The following is a 22,054-nucleotide window of genomic DNA, read 5'->3' as shown; positions in this document are numbered from 1 at the left end:
GTTACATCAAATTAAATTGCATAGTCCTATCACTACTTCTTAGCATTTGAATTTACTGTAAGATTATCTTTTAAGTTCTTAACGAAAGTGTACGGTGTTTTGGTTGTAAGGAACTAAACCCGAGTCATCTGTTTACTAGTTTGTGATAAATAAAAGGATCGCTTTCCCTGTGGTATTCATCTTCAGGGCTGTGCGAGAATTCGCCAGGGTGAAATTTGTGATCTAGACGCATTTCATGATAGTTAAGAAAGTCAGACCTTATAAACTTACCTGCCTTATTTAAGCAAAACAAGGTTATAAAAAGCATTTGAATATGTTTAAAAATAAATTAAAATTGTTTCATTTCTTACATTGTCCTCTTTTCTCAGCTGCATCTTAAAGGAGATGTATCTAACACTGCTTGACCATAAGGTACTCTATTCAGATTAAGATCTTTAATAATATACGGAATGCATTTCTGCTTTGCGCCTTTCCCACAAAGAAAGAAAAATGAATACATTCGCAACATTTATTTTAATTAGTCCCAAAAAATAATCAACACAAATTTTTAAAATTTCTTGACTCTCAAAATTTAGTGATCAAGTTAACTACATATATTTCATATTTTCATCAAAAGTTTTAAAGCAACTATGTAAAGTGTGGAATCAAATATTTGCTTTATTTCTTTCACTGCTAGATGAAGGATGTGTGTTGTTACATAGTGTACTAGCTGTAAAGGGAATGTTATTTGAATTTCGTATCATTTTACGTAATTATAATATAAAATAACCAGGTAAACGTAAAAGATATATTTTTTATGCTTGAAGACTGTAACAGAATATTTGCAAAGTAGAACAGGTAGAATAAATATTAATAACACATCATAGAGATGCAATAAAAAGCAGAGATACTTACTTCTGTCTCTCCTGCCTACTTACTTCTTTTCTACTGCTGTTTCTATCAGATTATTTACTCTATCCGTAACCCATTTTTAGCTTTATAAGTAAAATCTCCTTTATAATTATCTTTATAAGTTGTTTTTAATGTGTGACACCTTTATAGCTACAACCCGGAAAACTGTAATGCATCACAGTTTTCCAAACCGTATACGAACAGATTAGATAATGAGAAGTGAGTTGCTAAATCCATACTTCCTTCGTAGTCTACATCAAGGGTGGTCAAATGTTTCGAGAACAGTATCTGGAAAGAAAAAAAAAAAAAAAAAAAAAAGAGTTATGCATGACATTCTAACTTTTCAAATATATTAAAAAATAAAAAAGGTAAAAAAAAAATGTTGTTTGTAGGCTGATTATGGAATATTTTACGCAAATAGCACATTTTTTTACCTGAGTACTGGATATTTAAAAAATAAAATAATAAATAAAACAAACGTATAAACTAGGCTTCTATTGTTAATAAACATGTTTAAAGGTTCGGTCAGTTAGGTTTAGTATAAAATAAAAATGAATAATTTGGAACAGTTAATTCTAAATAATTATTAATCAGTCAGTACTTATTAATGTGGTTTTTTTTTTAATATGTAGTTTTTTTTTATCAAGACATTTATATTAGGACTATTTCTTGAAGATGCTAACAAAATTAGGTGTTTTAAGTGCACATCAGTTAACCTTGAATGATATTTCGATTATGTTATGCTCATAATAGAAAACATTTATTCACAAACATATGTTGATACAAACCTACAATAGTGTGACGGAGTGTCGCTATAGAGAAATAAACCTAAACGCAGAATTCAAACAGTTATTATATTTATTCTAATGTGTTACTGTGCGCAATATCGATGGAGTTTAATGTGTGCACCTATCGACGGAGTTGATATAGTTTAGTTTAGTGACGGAGGACGTGGGCACCACCCCTTTACCATTATGGTTAATTGGTTTAGCGCCACGTCCACCCTTATCTAAAGTTGACTCATGTTAGAGCCACACGAGATCCACTCATAGAAAACATTGATTAGTGTTACAAAACATAGATATTAAAAATGGTTACATCTGTGTGAACACAGTACTTATGAACAAAACTTTAGCAAGTGACACATAAGATTACAATTCAATACCCTAGCAAGTAATTTTAGCAAGTTACATATAAAGTTTACAATTCAATACATAAAGAAGATATATCATACATAATGATTATATTATACTGTTGTGATTGATAAGTGACGACATTGTCAACATGAATAGATGATATTATTATTTTTTCAGATCTTTTAATTTTTAAATAAGTCTTCGCGTGTTACTATTAAAACTCCGCCGTGTCATGGGTTGGCCATCCCTGATCTAGACTTTTTAATACCGTTTTGCACTTCTTTTTAGATAGTATAGTGGTTAGGGGAGCCTACTGCGATACCGAAGGCCCGGATCGCCAAAAGAAGTCATGAAATCCAGAAGAAGCCATGGATGTTTGTATAGTGTCTGTGCGGCAAGGGGGCACTCTAATTACGCGGCGATCCGTACATCCTCTCGAGAGGTTGCTGGTAGGGAAAGAAGAGAGGGAGACGCTCGGACCCGTAACCCCGGGGTGTTCTCTATCAAAATTGGGGGTTGGGGACGGAGCTGAGCGAAGTTGTATTGTTACCTGTATGGTGCTCAAAGCTCTTGCCAACGACAGCTGCAATCTTGCTCTCTTTGCCCCGATGCATTTCGAGAGCTTGCTCTGATGTCACTGTCGGGCAAGTGAGATAAGTCACAACACACGCAACGGAAAGCATCTGAAAAAATGAACAAAAAAAAAAAAATAAATAAAGTAATTAACAAAATAAATTATAATTAATATTAAAATTGAAAAAAGTGTAAAGGCACAAATAGAAATTTGATAAATTATAAATTAATGATGAATAGTTAACTAATAAAATCAAATACTGGACTTTCGTTTTATATGCGACTGCGGTTGAAATTAGTCTCACTTAAGAACTAGAAATTAAATAACCAGACTTCTTCTGAATTTAAGCCCTGAATGTACAACATAATGTACTATTTTAAGTGCTGATGGAAATAAATATCATTCGTTTTCAAGCACAACAATCGAAAAAGGTAGAACGGATAAAACATCATTAATAAGAATAAAAAGAATGTTAAAAATAGTACTCAAGAAACAATATGAGAATAGAGAGAATGCTAAAATAGTATGAATGCTAGAAAAAATAAAAATTAATCATTCATACTGTTTGTAGTAGGAAAGAAGAACATATTAGAAACAGCTAGAAGTATGTAATGCTAGAAGGAGATGTGTTGGTATGAAAGCAAAGAGTTCAACACTTTCTGATCATGACGTCCCGCCGACATAATTCTAACCCTCAGGTAGAAAGTCCTAAGCAGCCGTAAACATTAAATATGGTAGATAATGTGTATATTTAATAATTCCTGTTGCTTATCCGAAAGAGAAAAATATTATCATCCTTTGAATCAGAACGGCATAGTTCGTTACAAATTATTTACTATTATTACTATAACATTTATACAAGTTCTGTCAAATAATAGCTGTATACTTCAAGTGGTAATTAAAAAAAACAAGATAGGCATAATCTGTAGTATTTTTATCATTAAGTGTTAAGAAGGGGAAAGCAAGATTGTTCAGCCATTCTGCTTTTAACCTTCTTATCTCTCTTGTGTTTGTAACTTAGCAATGGGAAAGGAGAAAAGAGATAATTTCTTATCCACCAGATGTCTCTGAAATTAAAATTTTTACTGAAAGCTAATCAATGTTGGTGAGAATTTAAATATATGTTTTACAGTTTTGCCATATTAAAAACACCAGATCTGATCTAATCGCAGATTAAACACTGGCATAGCTAAGGTTAGCGGCGGCAGTGGTCCGCCCGGGGCTGCACATTTTTGGGGGCAGCATGTTCCTTGTGAAACATATTGTAGGAGTTAGTCCCATGGGTCTTCACAGCAGGAAGATTACTCGAGATTTATCAGATAATAGCATAGTTTCTTGGAAGGCTAAAATTATCCTTGAAGGGCTCAAAAATGGGAACTGACTCATGTTACATAAGCGTCACAGGCATCATTCGCGTCGTGAATACATTGTTACATATACTATATTATACATAAGGTAAACCATATAAGGCAGCCAGAGCGTTATTTGGGGTTTAGTCCAGGTCGAACTAGCAGTATTGAGCCATGTTATCTCCTCAGTTAGCGGTGAGGTAAAAATTGCAAGACGCCGATTGTGATACAAACCTGAATTGTTTTTACATTGGGACAGAGAATTAAAAGAAAATACAGTGAAGATACCATAGCTTCATTTTGCCTTTTTAATCCATCGAAACTTTGGAATGAAAAATACCAATGATAATTTCTGATTTTAATGGCATAAACAAAGAAGAGTTTCAAAGAGAAATATTCACGGTTTTACTTCCGTTTCTTCTTGAGCAGACGAAACCAAAAGGTAAAAGAGCAATCGCTTTGAACTTTTACAACTTACTGTAAAAAGCAGCCTCCAAAAGAAAATTCCAAACATTATAATTCTATTTCAGATTTTCCTTACCATTGCTGCAGGTATTACTTGTTGTGAAAGGAATTTTTCTGCAAATCGTTAAGAAGCACCTAGAAATTAAAAATGTGTATCTATCATTTAATAAATACTGTAATGTCTAGAGCAGTGGTTCTAAGTGTTGTTTTTCTCCTTGCACCCCGTTTCACCACTGTTAAATGGTCATTCATTCCCCCCCCTCCTTTTCAAAACTCCAAAAATATACATAAATTCATTTAAATTTAGATTATTTTTCATAAACTGTATTTTATAAATTAAACAAGGAAAATGTGTTTTATAAATTAAACAAGATATTGAAAATAGTGTTACTAAATGCCAAAGCCTAAATAAAAATAGTTTTTTATATTAATAAACTAAAACTAAATACTTAATAGGTAAGTAAAAGGCTGACTGCATTCCTCCCTGAAACAACGAAATTCCCCCCCCCTCCCTCTTGGTTGACAACCTCTGGTCTACAGCAGGGTTTCTTAATTTTTTTTTCAGTCGTGACCCCTTTTTTATCAATGAGATTTCTTCGCTATCCATAGGACCCCATAATATTTGCAAAAATTTTGTGGAACCCCATAAGTATTGTGCAAATCCGACACACGCGTGAGTGAAACTGTCCCTTTTTTCCACTTGTACTGTAATATACTATTGTACTTTTAGGTCATTAACTTTAGTTTCTAATTTTAAGACATATAACAGTGTGAAAATTTTGAATAAGTAACAGAAGAACAGAATAATGGAATAATGAAACAAACTTCCAGAATGTCATTGTCGACTTTTCATCTTCGGCTAATATAAAAACATGTAAAATATCACTTTAAATTTAATTTTAGAATAAAAGTTTTATTTCAATAATCCGCACAGTTTTTATTATTTCTTTATTTGTCGTTTTGACATTTTAGAGATTTGATATTTTGGTGTGGACTGAGAGGGGCGGCAAATCGACCGCCCCGAAAGCAACATCTCTAGCTGCGTTACAGTTACAGGGGCAAAACAGATTTTGATTTTCGAATAAGGACAGAAAGTTTTGGAGACCGAAGAAGTACAAAGTTCTAAGTGTTTCTCATCAAAGTTATAGATATTCCGAATATATAAATAAATAAAACAAACAATATATATAAATAAAACAATGAAAACACGCACACACAGACACACACCCACGCGCGCACACACACAAAAAGAATATCTAGGGACTGTCGTTCAAGTTAACCGTAATATCGAAACTGCCATTAAATTTTAAACACTGTGCAGTGGCTTATTTATAGCTAATTTTGGGTGGCGCAAATGCCACTATAACTGTAAAATTAGCGCTCCGCAATTTTTCTTATTTGCAATTTTGAAACTTTAAAATTTAATTTAGTCTATAAATCATATATACATTTGTATCAGATTATTCAACTGCACTATATGGTATACATCGAATTGCCTTTGTAGTATTATGTTATCAATAATGAAAGTTTAATAAAATGCCAATCAACAATATAAAAATGCTTACATTATTTGATCAGGTTATAAGGTATTTCTCTTGCCTTCTAGCATGCCTTCGTAGTGTAGTGGTCAGCAAGCTGGGTGCGTAATCCGGAGGTCCGTGGTTCGCTTCCCGGTGAGGACGTTGCTCATATTTCCTCACTTCTGCTTCGAAATAACCTAATGTCTCTACAGTGGCGCCCGAACTAAAAGGGTAGCGGATGATGATTCTTCACACCCAGGATTTGGCGATTGGGTCCCCTAAACCCCAGTCGCCCTTTAATAGGGGGAGTATATAAGGTATTTCTCCCGCTTTCTTAGCATGCCTTCGTAGTGTAGTGGTCAGCAAGCTGGGTGCGTATTCCAGAGGCTCGTGGTTCGATTCCCGGCGAAGGCGTTGCTCATTTTTCACTTCTCCTTCTTCCAAAAAATACCTAATGTCTCTACAAGGTCAAAGATATTCCTATAAAGATTTTCTCTATTTTATGTTTGTATATGCATACATATACATATATATATACAAAAAGAAACGTAATAAGAGGCTAAAATTAAAAGCAAATGTTTATACACGTCCTGCGCTACAGCTGCAGGATTATATTTATATGCATACAACAAATGTATCTATTTAAAAGCGTTTCACATGTACTATTTCGTAAATAATGTTTTAGAAGTTTTAGAGCAGGACACGATCTTCCGCAAATACATATAGTAAATGCTAATGCTATTAAAAATTTTAGAAAGTTAGGAAAACCTCTTTATAGCAAGCCTCTAAACCTTCCAGATAGAATATTTTCTTTTGTTGTAATATTCTTTGACAAAATTAATATTCAGCATTTAGAATGCCAATATTATAATCCAAAAAAATCACAAGAACCTATATTTAAAAGTATTTCGATTTTTCCTTCATATTCAGATTAGATAGGGAATTTATTCTTTTAGAAAATTAAAATATAAAAAAAAAATTCAATATTTCTTCATGTTTAAAGAAAGTAATTTAAAATTCAAAATCACTACTTTCCAAGAATTGATTAAAAAATGATATTCGAAAACAGGATGCAGTTATAATACTGAAACATCATGTCTGTTTGCTTGACGATCCTGGAAAAGAAATAAAAAATTTTTCTTCATTTATTTGCTTCAAACTTAGGTAGACTCTGAATAAATTGCACTGAAAAATTTTAAAGAATTATTATGAATTTCTTTTAGTTCTCTTAAAATGTCTTCACACAAATGAAATACAGCAGTGAGATTTATCGATTTGTAAAATCCTACTAGATGGCAACGTGTATGAGAATATTTTTTCAGTTCATTATAATGCAATCATAAAAACAGAACGTTTTAGTGAACTCAGTATATGAACTCAAAAGATGATTCCTTATTATACCAGTTCTTTATAATTTCTAATGCATGAACCAGAGAGGTTTTAGTAATTTCACCGTAACCACAAATTTGGGTAAACACTATTCATTTACCCAGAGCATCACACTTTCCAAAAATTCAGGTGAAACGTAAAAATTAAAATTTTGTACAGTAATTAAATAAGTAATTAAAAAAATTCTCAAGTTTATTAAGAAACCATAATTATCAATCATACGAAAGATAGGGCTGATGAGAAAATAATGATAGATCTTGATGTACGAAATTTTTAGCTAAAAATACACTAATTTAGGGTTTTTAAATTTACTTAAGTGCTAGTTCTCCGGATTTAAATTCAAATGAACATGTTTGAAATGCACTAAGAAGCCGATTTGCATCACTGGAGCCTTTACCTGGTACTCTTCAAGAGTTTCAAGGCACTTCATCGTGAAAGCACTTTGTTACCTCTGGAACACCGAAACAATCTAATACACATAATAGGAAATCGCTGAATTAATAAAGTGCATCAAAATAAATCAATGACTTCTGACTCCCATTACAATAGTAGGTGACCGCACTATTAATATTTTCTATGTGTCTCTTAAAATGCTTTTTGTTTCCCACTTTACATTTCCATGTTCTTATTTAATTTCTTTTCTGTTTTTTTTTTTTCAGAAATAGGCATTCTACAATTTGAAGATATGTTAGGCGAGACAAAATAAAAATTTCATACAATTTCCAGGTTCTATAGCTGAAAAATTATTAAAGTTACACAAGTTCTTATAGTTTTTCCTTTTACTAGGGCAATGAAAATATTTTTTAAATCTATGATATCATTAAACTGGATGTCATTAAATAAGAGTTGGATTGTAACTTCCATTTTTGAGTGCCAATGTACAGTGGTAATATGCATAAGGAAAATCTGTAATTTAACGGCTTTGTATCCAATCATTTTATAAATATCTATCTCTTCTTTTCCGCATAAACTAATCTAGATCCTGTAACTAATCTAGATCCTGATCTAGAACCTGGAAAATTCTCGCACAGGCGTGAAGTAAATACCAGCACAGAAGAAAGCTGAACCCTTAATTATTTCCAACTAATAACAAAAAGGCACGTACCTTTTATTAATTGTCTTTTTGTTATACGCGGACAACTTGTGGTGGAACTTAAAAGTTATAACAAAAACGAATTCAAGTGTAAATAGAATAGTGCTGGATTAGCACGTTAAGTTAGGTTGACACAACAAACCTAACAGGCGTGACAATTATTTGAAATGGCCGAGAGGTGTATTAGCTTAACAGGGAGATCAGCAACGAAAACGTATGCTGGTTAAAAACATGCTCTGAATAAATTCTCAGATTCACCCGTTTAAATGCTCACTTCACTTAACTTTAAATTTACATCCAGGCAAGGAAATGCGAGGGGAAGTTGAGTAGTTCAGGAAAGATAAGAAAAATTTGAATAAAAGGTTAGTTAATTAAAGGAAACCCTACAATTTCTCTCCCTGTATAAAATCTGAAGCTCAATACTTTTAATACCACATTTCTTCAACTATACGATGCAACCTTTTCTTATATAAATGTCGGTAAAAATAGGATGCATCGTAGAAGCGATGTGTCCTGAAATTTCAATTTTTATTTAAATATTATTTTTTTAAATTATTAATTTAAACAGGACTTTTGTTGTTTTAACAAAATGAAGTCAAATATTAATGAAAATTTGCTGGGATATAATTTAACTTTCTATTTCATTCCTTTAATTTCCTTAGAATAAAATATCTTTTTATCTGTTGGGGATTTTTGAAATAAGGGTAAAAAAAATTCAGTCGGAACCTTTTTAGAATCTAAAAAACACAATGCTCTGGATGAATTTTGTTTAAGTGCCTTGCATGTACTTAATGCACGGAAACAAAAACAAATTTGAGATAAATTCTTTTAATAAATTTGAGATATTTTTAAAATTACAAAAACTAAACATTTGTAACTAAAGTAAATTTGCCTTTAAGGATAATGCCTATTCTTCAGAAATTGTCCTTGAAAGTTTTAGTCTGCTTAGCATTTTAGGAGGATCGTGACTTAATAATTTTAATCTTCCATCTTCAGTCTCTCCAACACTTGAAAACTAGTGGAAACGAAATCGTAAATTCGATCCAGCTGGCTTGAAACGCTACTGATATCTTCATCGGGTTTCGGGGGTCTCATCTGGCAAGCAGTATCATAAAGTTTAGAAATCCATCTTTCGGTGTCGAACCTCTTGGCTTCTTCCCTTATTTTAGCTGCCTCCATCTGCAAGAAATAATGAATCAGATCCACATATGTTTCATTTTTAATAACATTCCTACCAACTAATTTCGTGGCTTTCGGTAGAAAGTCAACACATTCTAATGTTTTGCACTGGCTTTGCCTGGAAGCTTTGCCTGGAAGCATGCAGCTGCGAAAAGCTGGAATTCAATATTGCACGTTTTTATTTTAATCTTCGACCCAAAGGATTAATAACGTAATATAAGAGATATTAAATACTTCATACGCTTTTGTTAATGTTCTTACTTTTCACGTAAAATTGAGTGGAAGTTTCCAGACTCGGAGAATGCATACAATCCGCGGACAACAGTCTACGCACAGTACACGAGTTATCAATACTTTCACTTATTCTTTCTCGGAAAGCTCATAATAGCTCTTGACATAATACGCATAGACTTACGCAAATCAAAATTATTACTAACTAAGCAGTTTACGTAACAAATTCGAAGTTTCTATGCACACACTTAAGTGCCATTGAGTTTCCTTCCCCAGATTGGGTAGAAAGCCCATTAACTAAGCGATAAGTTTTAAAAATTATGTTTGATATTTTTAACACAACATATTCTAAGTACCTGATCTGAAGTATAATTTACCGTTTGCATCATCAAGCAAGTGGATGCACAAATACATACATGAACTGCATTTTTCGTACGGATAAACACTTGAACTGCAAGGCAAAAATGCTTGGGCGAATAGCACACGGTTCAATATATCTTTCTTATACTCTTTCCAGAAAATAAAGCATCCTGAACTTCGGGACTTTAGCGTATCCTTCGGGAATTGTCCAGTTGGCCATGGCTTACAGGAGCGTATAAAGCTCGATTTACACTAGAGCGGCCACGCGTTATTATGAAAAGCGGTAACCAATAGGAAGCGAGTTAGGGCGCGGCAGTTTTCTAACTACTGGAGTCTTTTTACTGTTCCCCAAATTTCTGCTATATGTGTTTTGGTTATTCTACTTTCCCCGTGTCGCAGTGTTAAAAGAACCAACTTAGATTTGCTCTGTTTACCCTCTGATTATTCTTTTATTTAACAGTTATTATGTTTGTGATTGTTTTCCTTTTACTTTTATGATTAGTCCTTTTAGATAGTTTATCATACTATGTATTTTTTATTTTTTAAGCAGCAAATATCGAGCTTTTAAAAACAGTGAGCAGTAGAAATGTCTGTACATTTACGAAATGTCGTATATTGGGAATGCTAAAAGCAAGAACTCTGTTGTTAGAAAGAAAGGCTTGGAAGAGTGAAATTAAAGTTCAATATATTTTTTACTGTTTTGCGATCGGTATCCGGACATAATCCCGACAGCCGAAATCCCGACAAGCCAGAAACCCGACAAGCCAAAATCCCGACAGGGTCGAAATCCCGATTGTCCAATATCCCGACAGGGTCAAAATACTGACACGGGCGAAATCCCAATAAGGCCTAATGACCCCTTAACATACTTCCACAGCTGCAACTAGTATATGCTTTGATGACTAGCAAATCTGAAGAAAATTACAAAAGATTATTCCAAGATTTAATTGATTTCGCTGAAGAAAATAATATTGAACTGAGGCCATCTAGAATCATTATTGATCTAGAAAAGACAGCTGTAAATGCTCTGCGCACTCAAAATGCTGTCGAGGATTGGCACAGAAGATGGGAGACCTTAATTGGACGGCCATGTTGGCGTTTATAACATCATAGAAGAATTTTAAAAAGAACAGGAGCGTGTGGAATACCAAGTTGAATGCATTCTTCGCGGAGAACAACAACCAAAACATAGGAAGGTAGATGATGACAGAGAAAGGAGAATTATGACTGTCGCGGACGATCGTGATAATCGACCTGTGATGGAATATCTTCGTGCTATCGCTCACAATGTGTCACTGTAACTATGTCGTTTGCATGTGTAAGTGATGTTTTCTTTTTCTTAATAAAAAGAATTTTATAAATCATTTCAAATTTTAACGGTCATTTCAATTTCTAAAAATTATTTAAGTAATGACATAATTTTTATGATTTTTTCATTTAAACTTTTAATTAGTAATATGTAATAGTTAGTTAAAAATTGTATTTTATTAAGCTAAATTGAGTGTTTGTATTTAGATATTAACTTGTCGGGATTTTGAACAGTCGGGATTTCGACCCTGTCGGGATTCTGGACACTCGGGATTCTAGACACTCGGGATTCTGACCCTGTCGGGATTCTGGCTTGTCGGGATTTTGACCCTGTCGGGATTTTGACCGTGTCGGGACTTTGGGTTGTCGGGATTTCGGCCCTGTCGGGGTTTTGGACAGTCGGGATCCCGACTGTCGGGATTCTGGCTTGTCGGGATTTCGGCTGTCGGGATTATGACCCAGACCTTTGCGATCCTATGATTTCCTTATTGACAGAGATGAAAATGAAATGATCAAAGAGTAATATAGCAAAATTAATACAGGTAACTTTTAAGACAATGATAAAAATATTCCGACAAAAAATAAAGCGATGAGAGAAAATTGCGATATTAGAAGCGTGAAATATTTCATTATGAAAAATAAGAGAGTGCACATGATGTGGCTAAATAATAATTTTAGATTTTTAATGTTACCTCCTTCATTATTGTTTTTTGTTTATGTCTGCGATGTTGGGAATAAGGTAGGTACGAGGTGGACAGTTTATCCTCCTTTAGCTTCATTATAGGGCATGCAGGCAACTCGATTAATTTTCTTGTTTCAGTTATAAATAAAACCATGGAATGAAAAGTAAAAATTACAGCATAATAAATTATTGATAATAATAAACTAATATTTGAATTAATAAAGCGCATCAAAAGAAATCAATGAAATAGCCTTCTGACTTAGCTAAAAGCAGCTATTATAGTTTACGTAATATCTTAATGAAAATGAAAGTTCCGTTTTCATCAAAATGTAAGTATTCGAATAATAATTAAAATAACGTACTTATAGAACAAATCTTATTTATCAAACAGACAGACCAAAAATAAATAATTAGTCTGCTTGCAAATAGGGCCGGTTTAACGGCTGCAACAGCTGCAGTTACATAGGCCTAAAACCTGACAGGGGACTAAATCATGTTTCACATTAGATAATTTTTTGCACATTTATTGCAGATCTGCATAAAACCGATTACAAATTAAGTTGCGACTTTTGTGAGAAAAATGAAAGACTGCAGAATAGGACCACTATAGTATAGCAAATCTAACTAAAAATTTAATAAATCGAAACATCAATGCCATGACGATTTGGCTGCAGGCAGTTCTCTGGGTAGACGCCTAATAATATCTATGTCATTTCTTCTGGTCTGGAATGTCTTGATATTTAATAATTGTGGAGAATAATTAATTTTTAATAACATCGGAATTAATATTTAATAACATCGGAGAGTGTTGGGGGTTACTGCCATTATCACAAATGAGGTATGAAAGGTATGCCTGACAAAAATCGTTGGAGATTAGAATTCTTACCACCATGCAAGAACATTAGGGGATTCTTAGATGTCCTATCTCATACATGATGAAACACCCATTTCAAAAAAGGGATAATTGTTCCCATTGATCAGTAGAAAATATCTGGATGTCGAGTTCTGTGTTCTAGTCTTGTTATATAACTGATTTCACATGTCTGTTCTATTTTACAGAAAATATTAAGAAAATGAAACAGACACTTCAAAACCAAGGTTGTGGTCTAAGTCAGTAACGCGATCCACTAAACGAGTATGTCGTAACTTTTGCGAATTTTGCACTTACGGGTAAGGAACTTTATATTTAACTAATTAAAATGTATTAAATATTTATTTAATTAGAAATTTGGTCCGAAGGGAGTTATATGAAGAGTTATACTTTATTACGTGTGATAATTATTTACATTACCATTCATTAATGTTCGAGCATTAAATCCAGAGGTAAGTGATGATGCGGTTCGTTATTAACACGCATAAATTTATTTACATATAATACCAATGGCTACAAACAGAATTATTATGCACACGCCTTCGGTATTATTATAGGCTTAACACATTAGCTCTTCCAAAACTAAAGTTCAGAGACAAGGCGCTCGGAGCGCCACCTAACGGCGCGAGCTATCAATTCATAACACTACGCACGCACCAAATCCGATTCATTTTGCAAAAGTTATTTTCATAAAATTACATGTTTTTTTTTTTTTTTTGAAAATGTTTTCAATTCGATGCATATTGCGACTATATTTAAGAAATAATATTTAAGAAAATAAGCCAGTAGAGCAAGGACTTTTAATTATAAGTAACATTTTCGAGGATATTTAATTATAAGCTAAGTTTCTAGGATATTTAATTAGAAGTTATTATAATTATATTAATTTCATTATTATAATCTCCAATGAGGTGAAAATTGATATTCAGTCTGTAAAACTGTCTGATATTAAAAATAATGTAAGAAGTGTCTTTAGAAAAACTGGCAACGTATGTACAGAACATACATACCAGATGTATTTAAATACTTTTTTTCCTTGAAATTGAGGCTAGAACGTAAATGAGAATTTACAAAGCAGTTGTTTAATGGCTAGGCCATTTGATGCTATGGCAGCTGGCCATTTAATGCTAAGCTAGTGTATAAATTAAATGAATTGAACGAGAAATGCTTATTAATTTCAATCTTTTGTACATATTTAATATTATTCAGTCCTGTCACTATTAGACACTAAAGCTCTCTAACAGACATACAGCATAAAAATTTTAAAAAAAAATCTGAAAGGTTTCAGGTTTTAAATTACGTCCAAAGGTGCGTTTTTTTAACATTTTGTATGTTACAATTATTTATTAAATATCACGTTCTTCACACTTAAACCATAAAATTCAGTTCAACAGCCGTATCGCAAAATAGTTTTAAAATGAGCATATTTTTAGAATTTCCGATACAGAAAAAATATTTTTATCTCCAGCGCGCGGCGCTTATTTAGAATTTTTCAAATTTGATGTTTAAACGATTTTTCGCACATATTTTCGTTTAAAATAAAAAGTTTCAAAATTTTGCTATTTGCATCATCGCGTACAGCGAGGAAAGATGGTTTACTTGAAATTTGTATGAAAATTGTGATTGAAATTCTGAAATTTTAGCGAATTTTTCGAAAATCTCTCCAATGTTTTCGAAACACACTTTTAAGGTTATGATGTTTTTACGTTACATATTGCTTCTGCTTTGCATTTACTAGTTATTTCTATTTATTAATCCAAAGAACTCTGAATTTAGAATACTATGAGTTTAAACTTGATTAGTTTCCCAAAGTTTCTTATTAATGTTTATCTCGTGCTTTTGTTTCAATAAAGTGTCAATTATATCCTGATTGTCTGGAGGGATTATTATGGATTATTAAGGCTGAAGAGGTCAATAAGAATTATTAAGGCTGGAGGGATGGCTCACAAGAGCATTTTTATACACCGAAAATAAACTACAAACACTTTTAACGATAATTGAGGGATAGCTTAAAATAGCATAGATTAAAAAGGCAGAGTAATAAAATAAATCCAAAAATTATTAAAAATAGAATAGTTTGAAAAATTTCTTTTCAGAATAATATTTTCCCAAAGAATATTAGTTTCTACGAAAGAAGCTAGTGATTATCTTGGTAGTTTCTGATACTGGAAATTATTTAAATGAACAGACTTTACTCAAAATAACAACCTGTTGCTGCAGCTTCAGGATTTGATCTCGAACATTCTTAGTAGCGGATTGCAGCTTTTGAATTTCGGTTTCTTTAGCAGCTATGTCCAATGGATGGCTTTTACTCAGCTCCACAAGCTTTTCTCTTTCTTCCTTAAGCAACGTCTCTTCTAATTGGCATTTTTCATCTTCATTTAAGAGATCTTGTTGCAGGATCTCAAGGACAAGGTAATAATTTACCAGTTGTTTCACACTATGATAGTCCGATGAATCTTCAAAGAAAGTTTTATTTGAAATTAAATTAGAAAACCTACTTAAAAACTGAGAAATATCAGTTTAGACTTGGAAAAGATGGTTTATCTGGAATAAATACAACACAGTAATTATGATTCACTATTTGAACAAAAGGAAATTTCGTTCCAGTATTTATATGTGCTATTTACGACAAACATCAGCATTAAGATCATGATTAAGTTGTTAGATTATAATGAATGATGTGAATAATATAATTAGAAATTTCTTCCCCCTTTTGTTTGCTGGTTGATTGCCGTATTTTTGATGTAGACCATGGTATTTTGCGAATATAGAAAGGTTTCGTTTACTGTTACCCGTAATTCAACATACCATATTTTCCAGTCTCCTTGGCACTATAAACTCACCTAGCATGGTAAATAATCAATAACTAATCACACTCAAAGTACATTTATAGAAAGGTTGAAAATGTATTTCTGAAAATTTGCTAGCGTGTGTAATTATCTCCCAGTCATCCATTCCTCTTTCTTTTTATTCTCTATTCATCCATTCCTCATTCCAAGTCATCCATTCCTCTTTCTTTTTATTCTCTATTCATCCATTCCTCATTCCAAGTCATCCATTCCTCTTTCTTTTTATCCTAATATAACTAGTCCAACTAACTTAACATTACATTTTTCTAATTGGAATTTTTCAAAGTAGTTTAGTCTTGTACAGCAGGCGTGTTCAAATTACATTTTAACGCACATGCTTCATTTTATTCTCGTTTCACTGGCGTCCAGCAATGGCTGCTGAGTAATAAAGATACCTGAATGCTAATAATTCTATGTGGCCTAGAACTCAAGCAAATGGGCTGGTTGCATGAATGGTTTTTGTGGTTTTCTCCATGTGTAACACGAATACGAGCTTTCTCTTAGAAAGTGCTCTACGATAGCATCCCTTTAGGCAGATAACCCTCGTGTGCTTTACCATATCCAAATAACTAAACTAACGTTCTTGTTTAATGGCAAAAAAATTTTTTATTATGACAAGGAAAGGAGGGAAGTGAATTTCAAGGTGGGAGATAAATTCCCGAAAATTCAAAAACCTCTTTCGTATGTCCCAAAAGGAAAGGTTGAGATGTTTTGTAATAAATTTATAAGGTATTTCTCCCGCTTTCATGATGTATCCGAGAGGCCCGAGGTTCAATGCCTGGCGAGGGCACTGGTCATTTTTCAAGTCTCTTGCTTCCAAAAACTCCTAATGACTCTACAGCCTCTATTATTTTACTTTAAAATTCGGAAGCTTTTAAAACCTAGTTCATAAATATTCAAGATATGGTCAGAGTATTGCACATTTTTCATCTCTCCTGCTTCGAAGCAACCTAATGTCTCTACAGTGGCGCCGAGCTGAAGAAGGCTAACGGTGGATGATGGTGGATGATGATTCTCCAAACCAGGATTTAGCCACTGGGTCCGTTAATCCCCAGTTGCACTTTAAAATGGGGAGTATATAAAGTATTTCTCCCGTTTAGTATGCCTCCGTGGTTTAATGGCCAGCACACTCAGCGCGTATTCGAGAGGTCCGAGGTTCGAGCCCCGGCGAGGGCCCTACTCATTTTTCATGTCTCCTGCATCAGATAAAAGCCTAATGTCTCTACAAGTTCGAAGGCCTGTTTTGCGAGAACTCAGCAAGTAGTGGTATTTTTGAAAAGCCAACATATGAATGTGAGCAAACGAATGTAATCGAGATCAAGTGATATTATGAGTGCGCTGATATGCCAGTGTTAAGAGACGCTTTGGGGGAATTACCAAGCCTGAGTAATGAAGGGCCAGCAGAGAATGCGGCGGATACAGCGTCGAAGACCAGAATACAAGACCCGCAAAGAGAAACAAAGGATGCCGAAAATGGTGAAAAGAAAAGAAAAAGCTGAAGTTCGAAGTATTTGACTTAAGAGTTAGCTTCTGGTAAGTTCTTATAATGTATATATGATCTCAATAAGACTTAGTTTAATTTTAGTTCATGTATTGATTCTCTGATATTTGAGTATTGCTTTTTTGATGTACATTCTCATTTAACAAGACACAAGTTACTTAGCACAGAAATTTAAAGTACAGACTGTAAATAGATTAAATTTCGGCAATTAAATTCGGCTTGTGGAACACCGAAGGATTTTTGAAGAAGGAAATGTGAAAATTTAATTGTTCTTTCGTCACAATTCAAACCACTGATCTTTCGCTTGCTAGCTGGGTGTGCCAATCACTTACATCACCAGAACACATGCTGCAATCCCTTTTTTTCCTCTCTTCTGAAAGACGACTGGGAAAAAAAATTAGACTCAGTCGATCAAATCCAGATGGTGACTAGTTAATGTTTATCAGATTTTTAGTTCAGACGCCCCTAGACATTATTATGTTTCTTGGAATCGGAAATTAAAAAAGAAAGCTATCTGCTCTCTGAATCATGGATCTTCCAGTTGTTAGCCCGTCGAGTTAGCAACGGCAAAATCACTTACAACACGAGAACACGTATTACAAGTTGGCCCATGGTACATCGCTAGTATCCCTGATATACGTGATTTTTACGTACCAGTATGTTTATGGTACGGAGAAATGTGATAATTGTTTACAAGCTAGTAAACAGCAATTAGTTTTCATATACTTCTGATAATACTAAATTAATTCATTTTCTAAACTGAGCGGTCTTTTTGACTTGGTGTAGAGAAGCTGGCTGCTATAGCTTTGAATCTAGGTTTGTACTTCACACAACACATGAATGTTGGATATTTGTAAGAGGGCAGTGTCTTTGCGGTATGAGGGTACTTAAAGTACAATCGAATTGAAAACCTTTGGGGATGAAGAGACCCTTAGATGCATGTTCCGCCCTGTTCTCTTTTAAAATTTAGCCAGTTTCCTTTTCGAGGGTATGAAATCGGTTGGTTACCGCTTATGATGCACCGCAGGTAGCCAATGAGTAATTTCCAACGAATGCTTGACCAGCAAGTATCCGTCCATTAAAGAAATTTTTTTTATCTAAGTTGAGGAAAATATGTGCATGCTCAAGGCTCACCAGACTTTTGTTCTCTTTTATGACAGACAGCCAAGAGAAAAACGTTTGCGATTTGAACCATCCTGATAAAAATTAATAATTAAAAAATGATCCATATGCGGAATCGCGTACTAAGATTTCGTCTTTAATGTACAATTTACATATTGCGATTATCGTTTGTAACTGTTTTAAGTTAATACCATGCGACTGAGTACAAAGCATCTTTTTACCAAAGGTGACCAGATCTCAATGTCGAACTGATTAACTATCTGCATGTGTCCAAAATTTAAGAGATTCTTTTCATGGCATATCTGTAAAGCTTAATTTGAACGAGTGGGAAGAACTATTTCAAAACTACAACTCCTAAAATCTCAAACTGTACGTTGAAGTAAGTAATAATAAACTGCAAGAAACGGTGTAACTTGAGTACATTTGGCAGGAATAGAGTTCTGAAAGTTAAATAGAGCATTTTTTCTCAGCTGAGGGAAGTAAAATGACGACAATGAAACAAGTGGCTACGTAAGAACAACAAAAGGATATTCGAGAAAATTTAGCTAAATGGTAAAGAAACGAAACCATTGGCTCCTTTCAGGTTTGTTTACGATACGCCGATTTATTGCCTCTTATTAGTAGGTCTAAACTCTAATTTAAGTTTGATTTATTATTAGTAGCTCTTTGCAGCTTTCATTTGATCATATTTTTAGGTACTTGCGTATTAAAGCAACCACCTTAATAGAAGTCACCAAACTTTCAGAATCTACGAAATTCTAGCAACTATGTTCATAACTATTCTTCAGGCAACCATGCTCACACCATTCCTTCATTCAAGCAACCTCGCCATTTTCGTATGATATTTTTTATGGTATTTTATGTCCCAGTGGTTTTCATAGACAAATGCTGATATTTTTTGGCCTAAATTCAGTTTTAAAATACGCACTTGTGGAATTTGTCAGCAATGGAGGAAACTGACATATTATTTCTGTAGCATCACAGAATTTTGCGGCAAAATCGCTAAAAGGAAAAATGATGTGATGCGCTTAGTAAATAACTAGCGTTGCCGAGTTTTGCGGGATTTAATTACCCGATGGTTTTAAAAGAGAAAATCGATCGCTGTGCACATGGAGAAAAGCAGCACTAAAAATTACAAAAAGATTTGGCGAAAAATTTAGATGTTTTGTTTTATTTCTTTGATGGTCCATTTCCGTTATGCCCTTGTTTTCGAATTTCGGAATATATGTTCTTAATGGAAGAGTACTGTGTGTGTGCATAACTTAAAAGTGCCGCGTATGCGTGCACTATCTATTAATCATTCGTCACTCTTCTGTTATCAGGGCCGGATTCAGAAATGTATGTATGTATGCACGTAAAATATATACGTATGTGCATATATGCAAGCGTACATGAACACATACTTCCATACATATGCAAACATGCATACATTTCTGAATCCAGTCCCGATAACAGAAGAACACCAACAATCTTATAACTAGAAATCATTTACAATTAAAATCCCATCAAAATGCGTAGCAAGTGCGTAACGAAAATGTCCATAGTTTTTTAATGCTTCATACAATCCTAATTCAATAATTGAACTTTATATTTTAAAATGCTGTATATTTCCCTTTCATACGTTGATAATATTTGTACATTTACCATAAATAGCGACAGTTTGGGAATCTTTTTAAGAAAAGTCGTGAAAACTGCCAACTCGTATTCGAAAAGAAACTTTTATCTTTTCATCCATAAAAAACCTCCAGATAGCTCCAAGATGGTTGCGTTAATGCTTTTTATCACACTGAATAATGTTTAATAAATGTTTTAATTATGTTTCATTTAAGTACCCACTTTTTATTACACTGAATAATGTTTAATAAATGTTTTAAGTCTGGTGAAGGAATAAACAACTATAAGGCAGTAAAAAGAGATCTCACCGCAAAGTATCTCTTCCAGGCAAACTTTCGTGGGTTTGAAAATCCGCAGTAATTGCTCTAAAGCATTTCTTCGCATAGATAAATTTGCATTTTCTTCTGCTAAAGCAATAAGCTCCTTGTCAGCATTTGCAGCAATGTTTTCCAGCTTCTCATACATAGTTTCAGCATCTTGTTTTAAATAGAAAACAGCTCTCAGAAATGCTTCTATTTGCTGTACTGATTTGATGAGCATACCTTCTCTTCGATGTAGCTCTTTTTTTATCCGTTCCGTACTCTCCATTTTATCGTCAAAAGAAGAGCGTAAGTTGCGAAGCTCATCTTCTAACTTGTCTGCAACATTTCTCTTTTCCGCAAGTTTTTCTTGAGCAGAGGAATCAAGTTTCACAGGAAAGGCTGCAGAGGATATAACATCTGTTTCCTTCAACAACTGAGGTTGCTTGAGAAATTTTTCAGATTTTTCAAATTCTCCTTTCAAGATGCGCTTGCGATGTTCAGATATTTTTATAAGTTCTGACATTAAGCCTTTCTCCAGAATTTCAAGATTTTGGTTTAGCTCTTTCATGACGACTTCTTTAGGTTCCATTGGGATTTCAAAAAATACCGTTACACCTTTTTAAAAGGTGGTAAATTACTAAAAAAATTAGAAATAGTAACCTATAAACTAATAAAATGAAATAAAGGTTCCTTAATTTGTTTCCAAATCTGTTTATAAATTCAGCGATTAAGAAAATGCTGCCGATATGAGGATGTTGCCATTATAAATTATGAAATTTAAAGAAGATTTAATTTTGAGGAATAACGCAATGGTTCCGTATAAATAATTTAACGGGAACAGATTGAAAACTAATGAAAAAGATTAACTTTCCACAATAAATTTTAACTCGCATATTTTAAATAACCAAATAGTTACTTTAGAAGATTATACAAATTAACAGAAATTATTTGCATAGAAGGTGTCTAACATTTCGTTAAAAGATTAAACTACGAATACAAGCTGAGTAATTTTAAATTATCTGGAATTCTATTTACGTTTTCATTAACTTGTGTTTCAATGTGTAAATTTCATGTTAATCTTCAACTGCAAGAAAAGATTTGGTACATTTCCGTTATGCATCTGCTGTAAGATCAAACTACTTTAAACGGCTCTTCGCGCATGTAACCGATGCTTAACAGCTGTCGCATCGTTTAAATAAATCCCTATGACACCCATTAAGAATTAATTTTTTGGAACATATTCAGCATAGCTCACCCAGAATTTAACCAAAAATATCGCCAAGAGCGGTGATAAATGATATGATGTGGTAACCCATACTATTCGCCAAACGCAATGTAAACAAGAGGATGGAATTACGGTTACAGCTAATATAGTCAGTCAGAAATTTATTCAATTTCAATACAAATTACCGAGATATCCATTTACTCATAGTTAAATGCACGTGCCAATGTATTTTTACTTTTCCGGCAGAGCTTCTCTTAAGATTTATCTCGCGCTGCATTGTACGGCGAAATACAGCATTTTAAAATTAGAATTGTACTAAAATTCGTAATTGTACTAAAATCTAGGCAAAATTCGTAACACTATTTTCGGCGATTGTTTAACGCTCAGATA

The 22,054-nt window shown here is 33.5% G+C and overlaps 1 protein-coding gene across 1 annotated transcript; it reads right to left on the bottom strand.

Annotated features, from left to right (window-relative positions):
* Positions 1-9,248: 9,248 nt before the first annotated feature.
* On the bottom strand, positions 9,249-21,154 carry LOC118194677 (uncharacterized). The gene is made up of 3 exons (XM_035365849.2): positions 20,446-21,154; positions 15,257-15,507; positions 9,249-9,596 (listed from the first exon to the last, which is right to left on the bottom strand). Exons 1-3 carry the CDS (start codon positions 21,026-21,028, stop codon positions 9,396-9,398), a joined length of 1,035 nt encoding a protein of 344 aa, XP_035221740.1. The 5' UTR covers positions 21,029-21,154; the 3' UTR covers positions 9,249-9,395.
* Positions 21,155-22,054: the final 900 nt, after the last annotated feature.

This window comes from Stegodyphus dumicola, chromosome 8, assembly GCF_044657685.1.
Source record: "Stegodyphus dumicola isolate Sdum_Otavi_A_Nest chromosome 8, ASM4465768v1".
Lineage (NCBI taxonomy): Eukaryota > Metazoa > Arthropoda > Arachnida > Araneae > Eresidae > Stegodyphus > Stegodyphus dumicola.
This window is presented reverse-complemented; position numbering and strand designations above follow the sequence as displayed.